Here is a 21657-nt window from a genome sequence, read left to right as displayed (position 1 = left end):
CAGAATCGACTCGGCAGCACTTCACAACTGACTTAATTGAATACTGGTGTGGCCCTGTAGGATAAACCATAGACTGCTAACCACAAGGTCGGCAGCTCAAACCCACCAGCCATCATTGGAAACCTTATACAAGGTTGCTGAGTCAAATGGCACTTAACGGCAACAACAACACAGATCTAATATCAGAGACCTGGCGTGGCTCTGTAGGAGAAGCACTGGCTAACCACAAAGCTGGTGCTGCAAACCCTCAGAAATCCTATACGGAGTAGAAATCAGTGGAAACCAACTGGACAGCACTTAGCAGCAACAACAGAATGACACAATGATTATCACTTGAGGGACAGGTGGCAGAAAAGGAGCATCTGGCTCAAGCTTCTAAAATGTTCTATTTCACCATGCTAACCAATGCCAAAGATAGAAAAGAGAATGCTAAGACACAAGTGGTAATGTAACCTAAATTGCAAAATTTGACTGAAGGGTTCAAAACTAACACCTACTACTAACAAGCACACAGAGCTAGAGGTTTCTAAACATCATACTTCACTTAGTGCAGTAAGGTCTTTATATTATTCTTGTAACTTTTCTCTAAATTTGAAATTATTTAAAAATGAAAAGTGTTTAAATAAAAAATCCAATTTAAAAGGGTACAGAAATGACCTGAAACAAACAAAAATCAGACAAGTTTTCCAACACAGAAGATAGGAACTCAGATTGAGTGTATTTATTTATTATAATCTCCAAAATAATTTCAGTTGGTACAACTGCTTCATAAAACCATATCATTATCAGGCTCAGAAATTCATTACAACCAATCAGACAATTCACATAAAACACTTGAAGCAATAAAAACATGCTTAATATTTCTTTGACAAAGGTCCTTCAAAAATGTGTACTTGACTGGGTATCACAAGAAATTGTTAAAGGTAACTCTTGAGTGCCCAAGTTCTGCACCCTTTTTGTTACACTTATGACACATGTGAAGGGTCACTTTAACCATTCCACTCACATTTCAAAATAAAGTACATCATAGCACAACTTGCCTACTACTTACACTTCAAAGTCTATTTATTTCTAGGTCATTCCTTAGGAAGGGAAACTATGCACACTTTTGCATACTTGGGGGAAACAAGCTACTTAGACGTTATTTATTATTATTATACACTGTAATTGTGGGTTATTTATTAAAGCCTCTTTTCATTTATGTTACATTTTTGAAAGTACCAGTTAGTGGGACAAAACTAGAAATTACTGACCAGCATGATACATTCACCTGAAATCACAGTTTTCCGGACAAATGTAACTTCACTAAAAACTTTTCATTATGTATGATACATAGCTTGGAAAGGATTTTAATATTTTAGAATATATTTTTCATGTTTTAAACATTTTTTTTCTTTATGCCTTTGATAGTTCTTTATGCCTCTGATAGAAACTCTTTTTAAAAATCATATCTATTTTATAGATATAAATCTCACTGAATATTAATCTCAACACCTTGGCCTGAACTTGCTTATGAAAAAAATATCTAACATCTGCAACTTCAGCTGGTTATACTGGGAGGAGAGGGGTTACCATATTTTATTATACCTTGTATTAACAATAAACCTTCTCATAGAGAAGAAAATACTTTAAATACTTCAAATCATATTTACAACATTAAAAATTCACATTTTCATGCTTTGTTGTTGTTAAGTGCCATCGAGTCGGTTCCGACCCATAGCGACCCTGTACAGGGTTTCCGAGGGTGTAAATCTTTACGGGAGTAGAAAGCCTCATCTTTCTCCCGCGGAGTGGCTGGTAGTTTCGAACTGCTGACCTTAAGGTTCGCAGCCTGATTCGTAACCACTACGCTACCAGAGCTCCTTTAGTGAGACATTTAAATCATCCCTAAGGTAGTCCTCGTAGTTAATTGGAATTGAGCCCTTGGAATACCTGGACCTCTGTTGTGTGCCAGATATAAAGCTCCTGATGTCATGAAAATAGCAAAATTTCTGCCATTCTCCCATCTTGTAGAATAACTGAGGGTTGATCCTCTCAGTTGCTGGCTTGTGACAGCAATCCTGTATCACACACGTGTGGCAGCCAATGTGCTGCAGTCCTTGGGACACATGTGAATCCACTTGTTAGTCTGAAAAGTGCTCAAAAGCTAGGATGTTCTCTCTTGTGACTTGTAGGATGAAAGGAGCCCTTCTGAGCACAGATAAATGCTTCTTGTATATGTCTATTGCACGGGTTTTTAAGGTTCCAAAAACAGTGCTGTATTTTTTTCCTTACCTACTATATACACTTTTCTGATAAATTCAATGTTTCACTGGGAAACGTGACTTGCAGGGAATTCCCCTTAGGGGCAGGCCCAGCCCTGTTGCTCCTACCAACCTCATCCACCAGCAAGACGCTCTCCGAGTCCTGCCCATGTGAGGAGTCCGAAGTCTCTGATATTCGCAAAGTCCTCAGTGAGGTGGTGTCTGTTGGGGCTAGGCCCATGCCAGGTACCCCTGGAAGCAAATTCCCACCTCCAAGGCCGTTTTCACTTAGTTCCGGGAGGTAAAGGAGGGTCTGAGATGTGCTGCTGATCTCCTTCAGCTCCCAGGAGATGAAGGAGCGTGAGTGGCCGGACATAGCAGACGATGCCCTTCGGCTATCTGAACAGTGCTGGCTGGAGCGGTCTCTGCGGGCCCCACCAATGCGGCAGAAGAGGCATTTGATCTTCTCCACCACTTTACTCAGCACTGTCTTCCGCAGAAGAATGTATATCCAGGGGTCCAGGATGGGGTTCACAGACGCAATTCGGATGGCCTGCAAATCGGGGTTTTTGCTGATTTCTTCCTCCAAACGCGGCTGATATAACTGGTTGATGAACACCCGCACCTGCATGAATGGAAAGTCCACGTTTAGATTTTATTGTTATCCAACTGAAAGCACACATGAAATGCCCACTTTTCAGCCTATACAAACCTCAGATAAACCAGTGATTTTGCAACTAGACTTAAGTGTTGAGTTTCAGGAGCCCTGCTTGCACAGTGGTTATGTATTCAGCTGTTAACTGAAAAGTCACCCACTGAAACTCGCCTTTGGTTCCCAGGTAGACAACATCTGGCAATTTGCTCCAGTAAAGCCTACGAGACCCTAGGGGGCAGTTTTTCTCAGTCATAGAGGGTTTCTATGAGTCGGAATCGACTTGACTGCACACAGAACACCTACCTTCCCTTTTCTGTAACCACCTTATGTATTAGTGGTTACTATTCGTGCTGCTAACCTCAAGGTCTGCAGTTCAAAACTACCAGCAGTTCAGCAGGAGAAAGATGAGGCTTTCTACTCTGGTAAAGATTTATAGTCTCGGAAACTCCATACAGGGTCGCTATCAGTCAAAACCGACTCCAAGACACATAACCACCAGTGTCCTTGTGTGGCACTGTGGGATAATGCATTGGACTATAAGGTCTGTTTGAACTGCAAGGTTGGCGATTCAAATTCACCAGCCGCTCCTTGGAAACCCTATACAGGGTCGCTATGAGTCGGAACCAATTGGATGGCACTTAACTACAACAACCTTATGTGTAGTTTAGTATAGTTAAAGACCATTGAGTATAGCAACTTTATATAGGATTCCCAAGGAATGACTGGTGGGGTTTGAACCACTGACTTTGCGATTAACAGTCCAATGCTTACTATCCCTAAATCACAAAAAGGCTACGTATACGTCTTTACAGGAGTCCTGGTGTGGCACTGTGGGATAAAGCACTGGACCTCAAGGTCGGTTTGAACCTTAGGGTTGGCAATTCAAACTCACCAGCTACTTCTTGGAAACCCTAGACAGGGTCGCTATGACTCGATGGCACTTAGCCACATCAACGTCTATATGGGTAAAGTCCTATTGAGAAACATTTTAATAATTCCATTGTTTGTGAGTGCTTTAACATTTTTATAATTCAGATGAAACATGTTTCTTTTTTTTCTCCTTCACAGCCATAACTTTTCCTTATTCCAGCTTCCATTGTGTATATTTTCAACGAAACATAGAAAGACCTAGAGAGATCCCTTTAAAGAAGAATATAGAAAGGAGCTCTGGTAGCGTAGTGGTTACGAATTGGGCTGCGAACCTCAGGGTCAGCAGTTCGAAACTACCAGCTGTTCCACGGGAGAAAGATAAGGTTTTCTGCTCCCGTAAAGATTTACAGCCTCGGAAACCCTGTACAGGGTCGCTATGAGTCAGAACCGAGTCCACGGCACATAACAACAACAACAACATAGAAAGAATATACTGGAAACTTTTAAGTCAACATTTGAATTTCCTAACATCCACAATAACTAGATAAAATATTTTTTTCCCCTCTAAAACGCAAGTGTCTGTCCCCCAGTTCTAATAATAATTAGATTTTACCAACTCTTTCTCCAACCAAAATCCTTCTCCAATCCATTTCTTTTCATTGCATTTCTCATTGGATGATTGCATCAGCCACCAGCTGGCCCTCCCAACTCCAGTTCCTCTTCTCTCCATCCTCCAACTGCCCCCAGAAGATTATTTCCAAAGCACAGATCTGATTAACTACTTAGTGCTACATCCTTAATTGCTCCTATGCTTAGACTACTGGTGTGGTGCTATAGGATAAGCACAGGACAGAGAACCACAAGGTTGGTGACTCAAGCCCACCTGCTGCTCCTCAGAAACCCCACAGGGTCGAGATGAGTTGAAATTGACTCAGTGGGATTTAACAACAACAACTCTGCATGCAAACTATGGTTTTGCTCATCCATCTAGTAAGATTGGGCTCAAAGACCTCATAGGGAATCTATCCTGAAAGTCCAAGCAGAATCAGTCCCTCTGTGCTTATTTGAACCAATAAGTAGAGACAGACTCAGGGCAGTTTGTCAGTTGTTTGGTGTAAGAAAAGGTATGGCAGGTATGGCATAAGTGAAGCAAATCCAAGAATTTGCTATTTTGGAGTCTTATTTTTGGCAGTTAAAAAAAAATAGTTTTCAATTTATTTTCTCACATTCTTTCATCCTTTTAATGACAACAATTAGCAAGCACTTAATGTGTAATAGATTGTAATAGATTGTGGGGACAAAAAGTCACAGTAGACACCCTAAACTCCTCCTTGATGAGAAGAGTCCCGGAAGACGGGAAAGCAGAACAGCCTTGTGGTGCTCTGTCCAGTGCTTATCCTATAGCACCACACAGTAGACACCCTAAACTCCTCCTTGATGAGAAGAGTCCCGGAAGACGGCAAGGCAGAACAATAAAATGAAATGGAACGGTTACATACTGGGAGGCACAGCTAGCCCTGATCTGGAGTGGAGGACGTCAGAAGCTACTTCCTGGAGGGGAAGAAGCTTGCACTGAGCTCTGCGGGATGACTGGGAATTTGCTAAATTTAGAAGGAAGGATATAACATTTCAGATAGAGGTAAAACCCTGTGCAATGAAGGCAATGAAGAATGAGCTGCCATGACGACATCTGGCAACATTAAAGGATTCCATGGGGACAGCATGAATCTGTATAAATCAAAGGAAGACTGTAGTTTGAGTCCTAATTCAAGGAAAAAGCATTTACATATATACTTTCAAAATCATGCTTACAGTCTTATTTTTTACCTAGGTCTTATTGGATCTTTATATGACAATCTCATTTTTAATTCATAGAGCAAATAGTTAAGATACTTGCTATCTGTCTTTGTGCCTTTATTCATTATTATAAGTTAAGAAGAAGTAAGAGGTGAGTCTCACAGCTGAGGAGGGTATATAAAAACCATAAAATGGAGAAAGAAGAACTCACAAAAATATAGCCGAAACCATTTAACTGGGGGCAAGTATTGCTAACTTTAACAAGACTTGTGGGCATTGCTGTCTTACCATACAGTATTCATGGTGTATAAATCACCCAGAAAAAATTATTTGCATTTTCTCTCAAGGATTTGTAAGAGATATTTTAGAAAGATTGCAATTTGTTCAAAAGAAAACTTAAAATGTTTAAAGAAATAAACGAAATGAATCTGGGAAATTCAACAGATTGGAAGTTATTCTTGGATGATATTGGATCCATGAGGTATTTCTATTGCTTAACTAGAATTTAGACTGTAATTCTTTATCAACAAAAATTTGTTGTTGATCATTTATTGTTGTTTGTTCATTTTGCTTGGATTTTGGAAGTCATTTATTTGCAAAGCCTGATCTAAACTTATTTTAGCAACAAAATCTGAACTGAACAGATGTAAGGCTTTTATTTATTCTATTTTGTGTGAATATTTATAGTATATTATAATATAAGAATTTTCATTTATTCCACTTTGTGTGAGTATTCTGTTTAGCACCAATCTCAATACTGATAGGGCTTGTTATATGATATTACTAACGTACTTTTCTAAAATCCAGGAAATTCTGAGTTCTGAAACATATCTATCCCTAAATATTTTGGATAAGGGATCAGGATCTATAAATCTCAAAGAATAAAACAGCCAAATGACTGTAACTGAGATGAAGTTAATACTTTTATCTCTGCAAGGTAGCTAAAATAAAGTGACCTAGGATGAGCAGTATATACGTATATACACACACACACCAAATTATTTTTCTTAAAAACACTTGTAGAAAATATGCTGCTGCTGGTGGTGGTTGTGTGTTATGGAGTCGGTTCCAACTCATAGCCACCCTGTATTGGGTTTCCGAGGCTGTAACTATTTACAGGAGCAGAAAGCCTCATCTTTCTTCCCTGTGGGAGAACAGCTGGTAATTTCAAACTGCTGACCTTGAGGTTAGCAGTCCGATTCATAATCACTATGCTACCAGAGCTAGCATATGCTAGGATATATGATAAAGGAGCTCTGGTAGCGTAGTGGTTACGAATCGGGCTGCGAACCTTAGGGTCAGCGGTTCGAAACTACCAGCCGCTCCGCGGGAGAAAGATGAGGCTTTCTACTCCCGTAAAGATTTACACCCTCGGAAACCCTGTACAGGGTCGCTATGGGTCGGACCCGACTCGATGGCACTTAACAACAACAACAACAATGATAATATTAAGACAAAGCACGACTGACTTTACTTTTACAAAAACTGGAAACCAAAGCATCTTGGTTTACCTTGATTGAGTTTCTCAGCTATGCCCAGGCCCTGACCAGTTGCCTCACATCCATGAGCCAATTCTCAGACAAGTTGTTACTGAGACTCAGAGGGTACCCCTAGGTTCTCCATCCAGGCTTCCGGATTCACATTGCTTGTGTTCTGCCAGGATTTCAGTTCTGAATTATTTCCTAACAGTGGAATTATTGGTAAAAAGCACGAGCTGTGCATTTTGTTCACATCACACACTATGGTCTTAAGGGTGACTGAAATGATGGATTAAAATCTGTGTGTCACATCACACACTATGGTCTTAAGGGTGACTGAAATGATGGATTAAAATCTGTGTGTCACATCACACACTATGGTCTTAAGGGTGACTGAAATGATGGATTAAAATCTGTGTGTAGTCTCTCTAGAAGAGTTTGATGTCAGCGTCAAATTTATGCCAGAAGGCCTCTAGGTGGCAGTGTTGCTACACTAAGAAGGTTTCGTACCACAGGCACGAAAGCAACATTTTGCATAGCCATCTTCAGTACACTATTTCAGGGCAGAACCTTAGTGAAGTCTGCACTTTGCATTTCTGAGATTTTAACATTGGATTGTTTTGTTACTGGCTGTTTCTTCCACCGCAACATCAAAGGAAACATGGTTATTATTATTGAAAGAAGGGTCACTGTTTGAACAACTAAAGCGGGCATCAAAATAATGAATATTTTAAGTTATTGAAGAATGTATTGAGTTAGCATGCTTTTAAAAAATTTCTGTGACCTTTCGGAAAAGTCACGTGTTTGTTAAAAAAGAAAACATAAACAGCTTTTAAAAAATCTATGGATGAAGTTGGTATATCAAAAGTGAGGAGTGGCAAGGAAAGAATCATTTTCTTGCTATTCCACAGCAGGAATTTAGTTTGACTACCGTCCTGGTGTGGCACTGAGGGTTAATGTGCTGGACTGCAAAGTCAGTTTGAACCCTGCAAGGTCGGCGGTTCAAGCTCACCAGCTGCTCCTCAAAAACCCTATACAGGTCTCCATGAGTCAGAACCGACTTTATGGCACTTAACCAACACAAGAACAACTGTAGAAGAACTTGAAAGGAAGCTGTATTAAAGTGTGCTCTATTTGAGAGTCCCCTGAGAGAAGGAAGCCACTGAACCTGGCCACTTAATGTCTTTTCAGTAAAGGGAGCTCACAGGGTACTTACTCATAAAAGAATGAGTATATTTCCCCAAATTCAGAATTTAGGGAAATGCATTCTGACCAAGAGGTGGTCAGATTATTTGGAAAGCCAATGAGCTTTTCTGTATAACATGTTCTCCACAGAGATTTACTTCAAGTACAGAAAGAAAAACAAAAACTCTGTCTGCTTCAATGTTTGACAAAAATATAGCAACTTCTGTTTCACTTTAAAGGCTATTTGATACACGCTCCCCAAAGGTGAGAACCAGATTAACATGGGACTTGTCCAAAGCCGAACTCCAGGGTTATATGGGCAGGTGAAAGTGATTGTTGGGAATCCTGTCCAACAGGCCCTGTATGCCCCACTGAATAAACATGCCAGGCAGTTTTCCGTTTTGGAAGAGAGTGCTTCAGATAAAACAGAACCTCAGAGTCGGGGAAAGAACATTAAAATAATTCACTAAAGAAGAACAACATAAAACATACGTACTCTCCCAATTAAAAAACTTATAATCTATCTCAGTGCTGCCGATTTGTGTGTGTGTGGCTTATCACTAATCGTGGTGTACATTAAATAGTATTCTAAATAAACTTCCTGAGTGATTAGGGATTGGAATTCAAAAAGATAAAAGGCACAGCATTGGAACATCAGTTGGAGAAAGTATGATAAATTCAAAGAAAACATGATAACAGAAAAAGATTTAAGAAGAGTTGTAACTCGTTCCTCAAATACAAACGGTTAACGTGCTTGGCTGCTAACTGAAAGGTTAGAGGTTGGAAACAAAGCTGAAAAAATCAGTCATCAAAAACCCATGAAGCACAGTTCTTCTCTGACACACACTCATCAGTCACCTGATGGCATCTAGTGCGTTTTGTGGGGATAAAATTCTAATCGTTAGAATCAGATCTCTATTCAAATCCTGGCTCTGCTTCTTGTCATTTATGTAAAACTTGCTAAAGTGCTTAGTGCAGGGTCAAGCATATAATATGTATGTTGATACTCATTGCTTTTTCTGTCACCCATACGTGGAAACTTAGACTACATGGAATATGTTAGTAATTGGAAAACCACCAGCAAGGGGTATGGCTTAATAACATAGTATCAGAAATATCTACTTCCTGCTTAAGCAAAACCTGCTGGCAGAATATCTAAACTGAGTAAGAATTTTGAAATCCTGATTTGACAGATCTAGTAATAAACTGTCAAGGTTGTACTGTTTTTTGGTAAATGACAAGATCTTATAACAAGTGGATTTGTGCATGCATGCTACTTGTTCTGTTCCAAGCACATGAAAGGTATTATCTGTGTGTGCTCTATTATCTAACTGCCTCGTGAAGAGTCCAACATCGACACAGCTGTTACTAGAAGTTCTTACCACTTCTTTGAATCACACACACACACACACACACACACACACACACACACACACGCATGATCTTTAAGATAGAGTACTTGACTAGGTGGGATGTAAGAGAGCTTGGTTTTTGTTTCCTCTGGGCCACTGATTGTTTAATGCAGGCAAGTTTTTAATGTAGGGTCTGGTCTGTGTCTATATTGAAATGTATTTCTAAAATGTTGTTGTTGTTTTTTTTTTTCTAACTCTTAACTTTCAGTATTTTAGTAGGTGACTACAAGAATCATTTCAGCTCTGGGGAAAGAAACCTTGTTAGTTCACTAAAACCGAGGTTTGACAGGCCAGCAAAGCATATTGAAAAGAGCATTAGACCATGACTCACCCACAGCCACCCAGTTAAGTTGCAGAATTATTAAAATTCTTTGTCAGCATCTAAGGAAACTGAGGTGCACAGAGATGGTGAAAACATAGACCCGCCTTACTTTCTTCTTAGAGCTTTTTCAGGAATCTGACAGGATGCCAGATATAGAAATGTGTTATTTGGTACTCTTCGCATTAGGTGCTACTATTACATTGGCAATTTAGGACTATGATGAAAAATAGCTTCTAAGAATTACTGCTTTTTAATTTAGCCAGTGTTATAAAAAAAGTAATCAGATACTTCAGGTTCTGCTGTAATAGTACTCAGATTTATGGTATTAATCTTGTACCTATAAATGTGATTTTTACTCATCTGAAATCCCATCAGTTGTGTTTTATGACTGCTTCTATTTTGCCAACAGTAAACAAAAGTGTGTATCTATTTATAAATTTTTCATCTGTCTTTGTAAACCTTTGCCAACCCATACTGATGAAAACTTTGTAGAAACAACTATTTATTACACAGGAAACTATTTACCTTAGTATATACATTTTACCCAAATAAGGCAGAAGATTAGCCAAATTGGCCATTCTTCCCCTTATAGAGATGAATATTTGGTACTTTAGAGTTGGTAGAAAGAAAAGAAGCAAAACGATGTACAGGGGGAGAAATGCCTTTCCTTCCCTTGTATGTAACTGGCCCTGAGGCAAAAGATTTGATTCAAATTGTTTTAACATTTGTAACTGCAAAATTAGGCAAGAAGACAGCATTTAACACTCTGACCTCCTGAGGCTGTCTTGCTTGCATCTTTTAAAAGCATTTTAAACTTTTTACTAGTAATTTAAGCCTCTTCTGAATTTTAAAAAAATACCCCAAACTGACTAGAAATAAAAGAGTGGACTAAATGCAGTAAAGTAACCATTTCTCCACTAAACCTTGTCATTTGATGCTCCTTGTAGGTTCTACTTAGATCTTCTCCACTTATGATAATTCCCTTCAGAGAATTTTGCAAGTTTAACTTAGTTCCTTATATCTACAATTTCCCAGTCTTCCTCAAATTTCCATTCCAAACTTAGCTCTACTCATGAGAAAAATATATTCTGCAGAAAAATTTAAAAATGTATGTTTTATACTAGACTCAATTGCAATTATCCTCTGTAAGAGTCACTATAGGATTTTTAAAATAGTGTCCAATACTTCATGTCAAAATTGTGCCGCCTTTCAGAGGCTGCTCATTTTTTCCAATAAGTTTTTCAAGCTTTCTGAAATTCTAAGTAAACGATATTTGTTTTCTTAGCTTCTCCCAAGTATTTTCAATGATTAGAAGGTTTTAAGTTTCCTCAAATGAGATTAGTAACTCATGATTTGATAAAGTTAAACTAGACAGTTCATTCCTTCCTTGGAACTGAGGATAGGTATAACTACTTTAAACGTCCAATGACTCATCAGCTTTAATCTCATATTACTGTATGAGAAACATGAAAAAACAAAAAAAATATAAATTAAGCTAAGGAAGACAATGGTTGTGAATGATTGGAAAGTATAATGACCCCTTAATTACCACTAATTTGCAACTAAATTGATTGTAGAAACAGATTATTAGTAACCAAAACTAAAGGTTAAAAACTGAAGCTACTACTTACTTGTAGTGTTCCTTAGTTCTTACGAAGGCATATAAATGCAGTACTAAAGTGAAAACGTCTTAGCTGAGTTGGTTTCATTTTTCCGGATAAGATTACTAAATATCTATGATACACATTGAGGGTATGGTATTTTTTCATAGTTAAAATGTGGGTAAATTACAAACGACACATGTAACTCTTATACTTTCTTACCTGATGTTCCTCAAATACTTTTAAAAGCTCTGTGATAAATAGCCCTGCATCTCAGAGCTAGGTCTACCACTGGATGAATTACTCTGTTTATGTCTCTCTAGAAGCTGGAAGAAAATTCTTCATCTGCGATGGCACAGTAGTCAGTAGCTTGTCATTCTTACCTCCAACCAAAACATTGAAAAAGTATGTGCTTGTTGCTAACCGTCTAACTCTAATACCTCTGTTCCTTAAAGTGGATGTTCTGTAAATAACAACCACTCACTTTGTCATTTACTGTTCTGGAAAGCATAAGGCAGAGGTCACTGGGTCCCTGTAGGAGCAGAGTTGTTTCTTTCAAAATCTCACTTTATTTTGAGTTGCCATTACAGACGGTAAAATATACTTATGCAACTCAAGTGTGACTTTACTCTGTAAATTACAGTGGGTTCTGGAATGGCTTAAAGGCCTGTCTGACCAATTGTATTTACTTCTGTTTATACAAATTGGCACGAAGCTACTGTACACTGACTCTCAGCTACCTCTAAGTTCCTTCCATTTTTAGTCACTTTTTATCAGAGAAGTAATATTTTTACAATAAAGATTGCTGGGCAGTATTTATAAGAGACAGAAAACAAGAGCTCATTACATTTATTTTTTCTTCCTCCAAACTAGCCCAAACTACCAACTTAGAAAGTCATTATTTTCTAAGTTGGTAGTTTTGAATTTTCAGAATTCAGTGTTTTGAGAGATGGCGGCGTAGTAGTTTTGAGAGATGGCGGCGTAGTAACCTCAAGGTCAGCAGTTTGAAACTATCAGGTGTTCTGCAGCACAAAGAAGAGGCTTTCTGCTCTCATAAAGCTTGACAGCTTCAGGAACCCTATACAGACAGGGTCACTACAAGTCGGATTGGACTCCATAGCATATGACCATCACCACCACCAAATTGCTTTCAAGAGAAACTCTATAATAATGCATTGAATTTATCTGCTCATCTGCTTCTGTTTTAAATACAGGCAGTGTGAAAAACTAGTTAGCTATTGAAGCTTTTTGCAGATAACATTTGAAAAATTAATCCAAAGGTAATATTAAAGAAGTGTCATAAGAAGCAAAGTGGGCCAAAATGAAACTGACACGCTGGACCAATGCCAAAAGTAGATGTGTTCCAAGATCTATGACTGATCTTAACATGTGTAGGTTTTGGGAGTCAGAGGGACCTAAGGTTCATCATAAGAGGTAGGGCTTTGATATGGCAACAAATAAAGCTACCTCTACATTTCAGTTTCTCTAAAATGGCACAGTATTTAGACTACATACAAGACAACTAAACTTTCCTCAAGCTCTAAAATCCTAACATTCTATATACTTGAAAACTCCCCAAACTTACTCTCCTAAGGAAGTGTGTACAAGACAGAGATGGCCCGCCATCCTGGCATTTCAGGCACGCTTGTTTACAGTGTGGAGGAGGGGGCTGTCACACTGCTGTACTTTCTCCTCCAAGTCTGGCAGAGGGCGGGTGTTTCCCCCGAGGGTTCAAGGCCAATGTCAGGCATCAAGGGGTTGGGGCTGTCCCCCAGGGAGGAAGGAAACTGGGCTTCTGGGGGGAAAAAAAACTAAGGAGTGGAAGAAGGAAATGCACCTGTTTCAGTACGCACAGAGCGTAATGGGGATCTTCTCTGCCAAGGAATCAGACAGGACAGAGTGGACGCGAGGGAGGTGTATGTGGGCTAAAATCCCAGCCCGGGCCACTCACCACGAGGGGGATGGAGCAGATGAGCACCACCACAGAGGTGGCGATGAGTAAGATGACCATCTGGATCTCAGCGCCTGCGATGCGGCGGAAGCTCCTGCGGCGTCGGAAGTCCCGGAGGCGCGGCAGGGCTGGGGAAGCGAAGGCAGTATGGCCTCGGCAGGCTGCGGACACCACGGCGGCGGCCGCTGCGTGGTGCTGCTCGGTTCCTAGCGAGGTGCGGCGCATGAACTGGCGGTGCATGCGAAGCAGCGCGCTACAAACAAACAAGTTACAGAGCACTGTGGCTAGGATGAGGAAGGAACTGAAGCCGGCGTACATGTAGGAGAAGGCAGCATGCGCCGTCACGTTGGTGGTCCAGTCGATGAAGCACCAGGTGTCTGGGTACTGTAGACGCGAGCTGCCTAGGCCCATGCTGGGCAGTGCACAGAAGAGCACGTTGGACACATAGACGGCGAAGAGCGTGAGGCCGGCCAGCCGCTTGTCCACGTAGTGGCTATAGAAGTAGGCGTGGTTGATGGCCAGGTATCGCTCGATGCTCATGGCACAAATGATGCTGAGGCCCGACAGGCTGAAGAAGAGTAGGATGAAGGTGCTGTACTCGCATAGCGCCTCACCCCCAGGCCACTGGCCCTTCATGTACGTGGCGATGGTCACCGGGCTCACCAGCAGCGTGCCCAGCAGGTCGGTGACAGCTAGCCCGCATACCAGCGTGTAGAAGGTCGTCTCCTTCTGCTCCTTGCGCGATTTGCACAACACCACGATGGCCACCAGATTGCCCACCACCCCGAAGATGAACATCACCGCCGGGATGGTCACTGGGTGGCTCAGACGGTGGGGGATAAAGGAAGCAGACACATTGGCTCCGGAGGTGGACATGGTGGTGGCCGATGGTACGCAGCCCTGGGGTGCGAATCTGAGATTAGGGAAGGTAGGAGACACAAAGACGCGGTGAGCAGAAACGTTCTCTTGGAAGGTGTTAGAACCGAGCCTAAGAAACAATACTCTGATGAGACACGGGGACAACGGGAGTCTATGTGGTAGATTGTGGTCACTCAGTAACTGCACCTAACAGTTCTCCAGGCTTCAGACACGTCCTGCAAAAAGCACCACTCAACTGGCATTAATATTTATAAGCTGATGCTGTCATTCCATTCTCCTCCCCCAACTCAACTCTCTCCACTGCCAAGATGAACAAGATTCATCTCCCGGGAAAAGTGGTTCGCTATTGTTACTCCCGACAGAACTCTAGTCAAGAAAATTCTCATTGAAACAAGTTACGGAAGACCAGTTGGTGAGCGCTTTCTTAGACCTACGACTGTCCCGGGGAGTGCCTGGTCACTGCGCTCTTTGCCCAGCGACCCAGCCCCATCTCACCTGTGGCGGCGGTGACAACCGTCTGGGTTAACAGGGTCACCCCTCTGATGTTCTGGGCACGCCTCCAACCTGCCCCTCAGCCTCGTTCTGCTCAGTCCGGAGCCTGCCAAGCCTTAGCTTTCTCGGAGCGGTGTCTCAATGACTACCAGATCTCCGGAACTGGGTTCAGAGTGGCCAGCCTTCAAAAATGTACATAGCCAGAGGGTGCAGTGCGGTGGCACAGTGAAGACTGGTTTGGGATTTCTTGTTAGATATTCCTCCAAAGATAAGTCCCAGCTTTATGGAGCCCACAGGTGTCCGCTCAGGTGTGTCGCCTGGCGCGCAGGTGACACGGAGGCTCCGTCCCCGCTCCAGCCTCCCTCCTCTCTCGTTGCGGGCAGCACAGGCGGCTACCGGGGCTGATGGCTGTCGCTGCAGGCGCTCCTGGTGCCCTGAAAGAGGTTCGGGGTCCGCTCAGCCTGGGACTCTAACCTAGGGCTGATCATCTTCTCTCTTTCCCACTGTTGCGCGGAGAGCTCCGCTCTCACCCTTCCAGCCACTGTACAAACTTTTTTTCCCCAGCTTCAAATTTCCCTGGCGGAGGCGGAGACAAGCGGCGCACGGCTCGGGCGATCATTGGTCAGATGGAAGGGGCGGTGCGCCAAGGGTGGAGGGAGGGGCTCCAGCCTGCGGAGTCCAGGCCGTGCCGCCTCCGGGCGGCTGCCCGCCCCTTTCCCGCCCTCGCTTGGCTGGAGGTCTGAGAGCTGCTGCCGCAGGGCTTCCAGCTGGTGGTGCGCTGAGGCCGCCACCGGCGGGGTCACCGGGAAGCCTCCGTGCTCTCCCAGGCACCGTGTTAGCCACTTCTCTACTATACATCCGTGGAACCAGAGCAGAAACCAGCCCTCATCTCTGCTAATCCTTGCACCTTTTTGCTCGTGGGCCTCAACATTCTGTTTCTGGGAAGGGTGGGTAACAGCTTTAGCATCCACCTTAGAACACTTGGCAAAGGGAGTGATAAAGGGAGGCGGGGTGTGTGTGGGGGCGTGCACACGTGAGTCCCAGTCAGACTTGGGTGCGCGCAGTGAACGTGGGGGTTGGATGGGTAGGTGGGTGCTTGGGTGCGGAAATAACGAAAAATAAAACCTCTCACCATAAAAGGAGTTAGTTGGCAGTGCCAGGTCACATGGTGGCTGCGTAGAAAGATGGCCCGCCCACACGACAAGGCAAAGTTACTGAGGGTGGGATGGCTGCCAGATCCTCTCTCAAACCGCGGGAGACCTGGGGAATTTCTCCCTGAAAGGATAGGGAGCTGGAGACACGTGGTTTCGCTGTTGTGTTCTTGTTGGACACCTTCACCATGAATCCCTTGAAAGGTTATTGGAAAGGGTAAAGGGGGGTTGCCTAAAGAGTTTCTCCATTCATTACCTCCATGGTTGATTCTTTCTTGGAAAAATCTATTTGCTCTTTTTAAAAAAATGTTTTTATTGTGAATTGAGTGATAGTTCACATGGAAAAGCATTAGCTTTACATTCATCCTATCATATTCATTTCATTGCAATGATTACAATCCCCTCCATGCATCATCATTCAACAGCATTTGTTTCCATTTCCTCTGTGTTTTTTTTTTTTTTTTTGTTTTTTTTTTTTTTTTTTGTATGCACATGGAAGCACTCAGGAATATATAATCATTCAAACAACCAAAGGGTATACCCTGCAAGCCTGCCTCCCCCTCCAGCTCTCTTTCTCTCCAGAGTCCCCACGTCATCTCTCTGCCTTCATCTCTGGCCTTTGCTTCTCTGGTTAGGGTCCCACACTCTGCTCCTCTCCCTTGATGGTCCCAGGGTCTTCTGCAACTGGACTGTAAGATCAACCACTCCCTTCTTTTTGTTACAAAATGTCTACCTTTACATTTGCAACATTCACAATCAGTCCTGGTAGCAGTTATTCACAATTGAACCACAAGAGTCTTATCACCATCTCCTTTACCAGCCCTGCCCAGACAGATTGGAAACTACTCAGTGGAAAGTGTACCTTCCCCCGCACCCTCTGAAACTAGGCTCCCTCTTGAAAGCTTGTAAACCAGTCATTTTGTAGCTCTCTCCCCCCTCCCCCATTTTGGGTAGCCAATGTGTAAGTTGCCCATCCCTGTCAACCCTATGTACTGAGAGGGTGGGAATGATCCTTGCTGTAAAGATTTGTTTCCTCTTTTGAGCTACTATATCCATAAGTATAGGTCAAGTTCATAAAATTGCAGAGGATTACTCTTCTTTCCCCCTTCTTTCTTCCTCTAGTTGAGTTCTGATCATCCAGACATTGAAGCTAGGTCAGATGGGTACTATCTGCAAGTATGGGTGTTCTTGTGCATCTCCCCTCACTTCATATCAGCTAGATGCTTCACTCTCCACTCTAGTCCTCTGTGGCTATGTCCCTGTCCCTGGGCTCAGGAGTCTACAGGTATTGCTATAGAGCTGGCCAACCAGGTTTCAATCCAGCTTGGCAGGAGTCTATTGAATGTAGTTGGACTAAGCTTACAACTTCATTGCTGTTTTTCCTCCACTTCCCCTTATCGATAGACCAACATGGTCACCAGCAAGATTACATGGCTGCTGGTGTAGTCCCTTTGAATTTGAGTCTTGGAAGGGAGTTTGCCCTGAGGGGGCTTGATTGCTTGCCTTGATGGCTCCCCAGCCAACAACTTGCTTGTTCTTATAGTAGTCAAGTTGGACTGCTGTTATTGTTTTTTATTTTTCCTGCTGGTCTTTCTTTCAAGAAGTATCTTCTGTTCTTCTAGCTGCTCCAGGTTGGTCTGCTTGTCTTTTCAAGTGGAAATTTCCCACCTCAGAAGATTCTGGATAGAGACCAGGATTCCACCTACTGTCTTATGCAATGCAAAGGTTCCTCAGGAAGCCTCTTTCACTGGGCAAATTCTAGCCCCATTTTAGATATTCCAATCAGTTATAGGCTGAAGATGGACTTACAAGCTTTCTATGGTGACATTTCTGGCCATTCCTTTCTCTCCCCCTCAAGTGTGTATTTTACAATAGTAGGCAAGGAAAACCAAGATTCAAAAGACAGTCAATCATCTTAACATTATTTCCCCTCTTTTACCCATTCAAACCATGCCTCAATCCCTGTATCCCAGAGCCCTGTTGTTCTAAGGTTGAGCTTATATCACTATTTCCCTCTGTCCCTCTTAGCCCATGCAATCCTGCCTAATTGTTCTCCCATCCACCTTGTTCTTCTATTCCCCCCGCCCCCTTCTTGTGTATTACGGTGCCCAACACCCAGACTATTCTGTGTCTATTCCCTACCCTGTGTTTTGCCTCCCTTGCCCCACCCCTACAACCCAGTAACCAACAAATAATTTTGTTTTTTCCCCTTTTAGTGAGGGTACTTTTTCTTAAGCTTTTACAATAACGGTCCTATGCAGCATTTCTCCTTTTGTGACTGACTAATTTCACTCAGCATAATGTCAACCCTATTTGATCTTTTCTTTGAAAGTCTTCTCTGAATTTCAGTTTTACTTCTTGTCTTGTGAGGAAGAGTTTTTCTGTGTGCTCACTCTTTACTCCATCCTATTCTTATTTCCAAAAATCAGAACTGAAAGCTAAAAACTATTGTGAAACTTTATGGAGTAATAACAACTGTGTCACCATTAAAAAAAAACAACTATCATGTGAAATAATTGGGACTTCCACACAATTTAAATTCCTAGAAAAACTCCTTTTAGCATGCATTATACATGTATTTCACCATCTTGCATCTTCACCCAGGGTAAGTGAATAACTAGGTCCTTTGCTATGATAGGCTGGCACTGTTACCTTAAATGCTATTTCATGAACGAATAAGTGCCTTAAGAATTTGTTTGGTTCTCCACATATTCTCAGATAGCATAGTAACAAGTGTTCAATAAGAAATATAGAGGACATTTAGAATTTCAACGAATTGCAGGACACAAAATCTCCAGAACCACATTTAGTTTCATAAGGCAGTTTATGGATATATTAATATGTTGTTGTTAAGTGCTGTCAAGTCCGTTCTGACCCAGAGTGACCCTGTATAGGTTGTCTGAGGAGTAGCTGGTGAGCTTGAAGTGCCAACCTTGCGGTTCCAACCAACATTGCAGTCCAACGCATTAATCCACAGTGCCACACCAGAACTCCTATTAATATAATATCATTCTATTTACATGATTTCCTCATAAATAAAAGAGATTCATAAGACAAAGCACATTTGTTACTCAATACAGGTAGTTTCCAACTTTATGGTGTTCCTTTCCCATAAGTGGGAGAGTGGTGGCTCTGTAGGACGTAGCACTGGGCTGCCATCACTAGGTTGATGATTAGAGTCCCCAGGAGAAAGATGAGGCTATCTGTTCCCACAAAGATAGCCCCAGAAACCCTATATAGGGTCGCTCTGAGTTGGAACTAATGCCACAGTACTTACAACAACTTCCCATACTCCTTGTTAAGTCATTTCTGATTTAAGTAGAATATGTTTCCCATACTAGCTCCATCACTCGTCAGTCAGTTTGTGGTACTGTGGTGGCTTGGGAGTTGCTGTGATTCTGGAAGCTATGCCACTGGTATTTTAAATACCAGTAGGGCCACCCATGGTAGACAGGTTTCAGATAAGCTTCCAGACGAAGACAGACTATGAAGAAGGAGTGAGGAATTGCTTCTGAAATTTAGTCACTGAAAACCTTATGAATAGCAGAGAAACATTGTCAGATATAGTGCTGGAAAATGAGCTCCTCAGGTTGGAAGGCACTCAAAAGGCGACTGGGTAAGAGCTGCCTCCTCAAAGTAGACTTGACGTGATGATATGAATGGAGTAAAGCCCATAAGCATAAAGCCCACTGGACTTTCATTTGCTGATGGGTCACAACTCAAAATGAAGAGAAAGAGCTGTAAACACCCATTGAAAATGGGAACATAGAATGTATGAATTTTGAATCTAGGAAAATTACAAATGGTCAAAAATGAAAGGGAATGCATAAACATCAATATCTTAGGCATTAGCGAGCTGAAATGGAGTGGTATTGGCCATTTTGAATCTGAAAACCACATGGTTTACTATGCAGGGAATGACAAATTGAAGAGGAATGGTGTTGCATTCATTGTCAAAAAGAACATTTCCATATTAGTCATGAGGTACAATGCTGTCTGTGATAGAAAACTACCCAAGTGCCTACAGGGAAGACCAGCTAATACCACTATTATTCAAATTTAGGCACCAACCACTAAAGCCAGTGAAGATGAAATAGAAGAATTCTACTTCTTCAATCTGAAATTGATCAAACATGCAATCAAGATCTGTTGATCATTAGTGGTGATTGGGATGCGAAGGTTGGGAGCAAAGACAAAGGATCGGCAGGTGGAAAATATGGCCTTGGTGATAGAAATGATGCTGGAGATCGCATGACAGAACTCTGCAAAATTAATGATTTGCTCATTTCAAATACCTTCTTTTTAATTTATTTTAAAAATGTTTTATTGTGACTTATGTAATAGTTTACATGGGAGAACATTAGCTTTACATTCATCCTATCTTATATCGTTACATTGCCATGGTTCAAATCCCCTCCATGCATCATCAACCAACCAAAGGGTATACCCTGCAAGCCTGTCCCCTGGTCATCAGCACACAGCCCCTATCCTTCTCTGGGTCTAGAGTTCCCAGCCGATCCATCTCTCCACACCATCATCTCTGCCTCCATCTCTGGCATCACTGTTTCTCTGGGTAGGGACCCACACTCTGCTCTTCCCCCTTGATGGTACCAAGAGCCTTTGCTCCTGGCTTGCAAAGTCAACCACTCCCCTCCTTTTGCTAAAAAAAAATCTACCTTTACATTTCCAACCCTCGCAATCAGTCCTGATAGTAATTATTCACTATCGTACCACATGAGTGCTATCCCCACCTCCTGTCAACAGTCCCGCCTAGACAGATTGCATACTACTCAGTGGAGAGTCTACCTTCCTCCGCGCCCTCTGGATCTAGGCTTCATCTTGAAAGCTTGTAAGCCAGTCACTTCATGCCCCATTTTGGGTAGCCAATATCCAAGTTGCCCATCCCTGTCTACCCTGTGTATCAAGGGGGTGGGAATGATTCTCATTGTTTGTTTCTCTTCCCCTCAAGTGTCTATTTTATAACGGTATGCAAGGAAAACCAAGATTCAAAAGTCAGCCAAGCATCTTAACATTATTTCCCCCCATTTTGCCCATTCCAACCATGCCTCAATCCTTGTATCCCAGAGCCCTGTTGTTACAAGGTTGTGCATACATCATTATGTACCTCTGTCTCACTTAGCCCATGCAAACCTGTCTAATTGTTCTCCCATCAGCCTTGTTCTCCCATTTCCCTTTCCCTTCCTGTGTATTGCCCCCCTCCCCAACACCCAAACTATCTTGTGACTATTTTGTACCCTGTGCTCCATGCTCCCCTCCCTCCTCTCACCCTGGTAACCAGCAAAGAATCCCTCCTGCTTTAATATGGGTTCTTTTTCTTAGTCTCCCCCCCGCCTTTTTTAGTGTTTTATTGTGAATTATGTGATAGTTTACATGGAAGAACATTAGTTTTACAATCTTGCCATGGTTACAATTCCCTCCATGCATCAACAACCAGTCAAAGGGTATATACTACAAACCTGCTCCCTGGTCGTCAGCACACAGCCCCTCTCCCTCTCTGTGTCTAAAGTCCCCAGCTGCTCAATCTCTCCACATCATCATCTCTGCTTCCATCTCAGGTATCACTGCTTCTCTGGGTAGAGTCATTCTTATCAATGGAGAAA

General features: G+C 42.3%; 1 protein-coding gene and 1 pseudogene across 1 annotated transcript; both read right to left on the bottom strand.

Annotated features, from left to right (window-relative positions):
• Nucleotides 1-2174: 2174 nt before the first annotated feature.
• PTGER4 (prostaglandin E receptor 4 (subtype EP4)) lies at nucleotides 2175-14464 on the bottom strand. The gene is made up of 2 exons (XM_006875394.1): nucleotides 13515-14464; nucleotides 2175-2868 (listed from the first exon to the last, which is right to left on the bottom strand). Exons 1-2 carry the CDS (start codon nucleotides 14388-14390, stop codon nucleotides 2278-2280), a joined length of 1467 nt encoding a protein of 488 aa, XP_006875456.1. The 5' UTR covers nucleotides 14391-14464; the 3' UTR covers nucleotides 2175-2277.
• Nucleotides 14465-15053: 589 nt separating this feature from the next.
• LOC102818980 overlaps nucleotides 15054-21657 on the bottom strand; it is a 16805-nt pseudogene continuing 10201 nt past the window's right edge.

Source organism: Chrysochloris asiatica, unplaced genomic scaffold (assembly GCF_000296735.1).
Source record: "Chrysochloris asiatica unplaced genomic scaffold, ChrAsi1.0 scaffold00325, whole genome shotgun sequence".
Taxonomy (NCBI): domain Eukaryota; kingdom Metazoa; phylum Chordata; class Mammalia; order Afrosoricida; family Chrysochloridae; genus Chrysochloris; species Chrysochloris asiatica.
The sequence above is the reverse complement of the archived record's forward strand: the minus strand, read 5'-3'. Positions and strand labels throughout refer to the sequence as shown.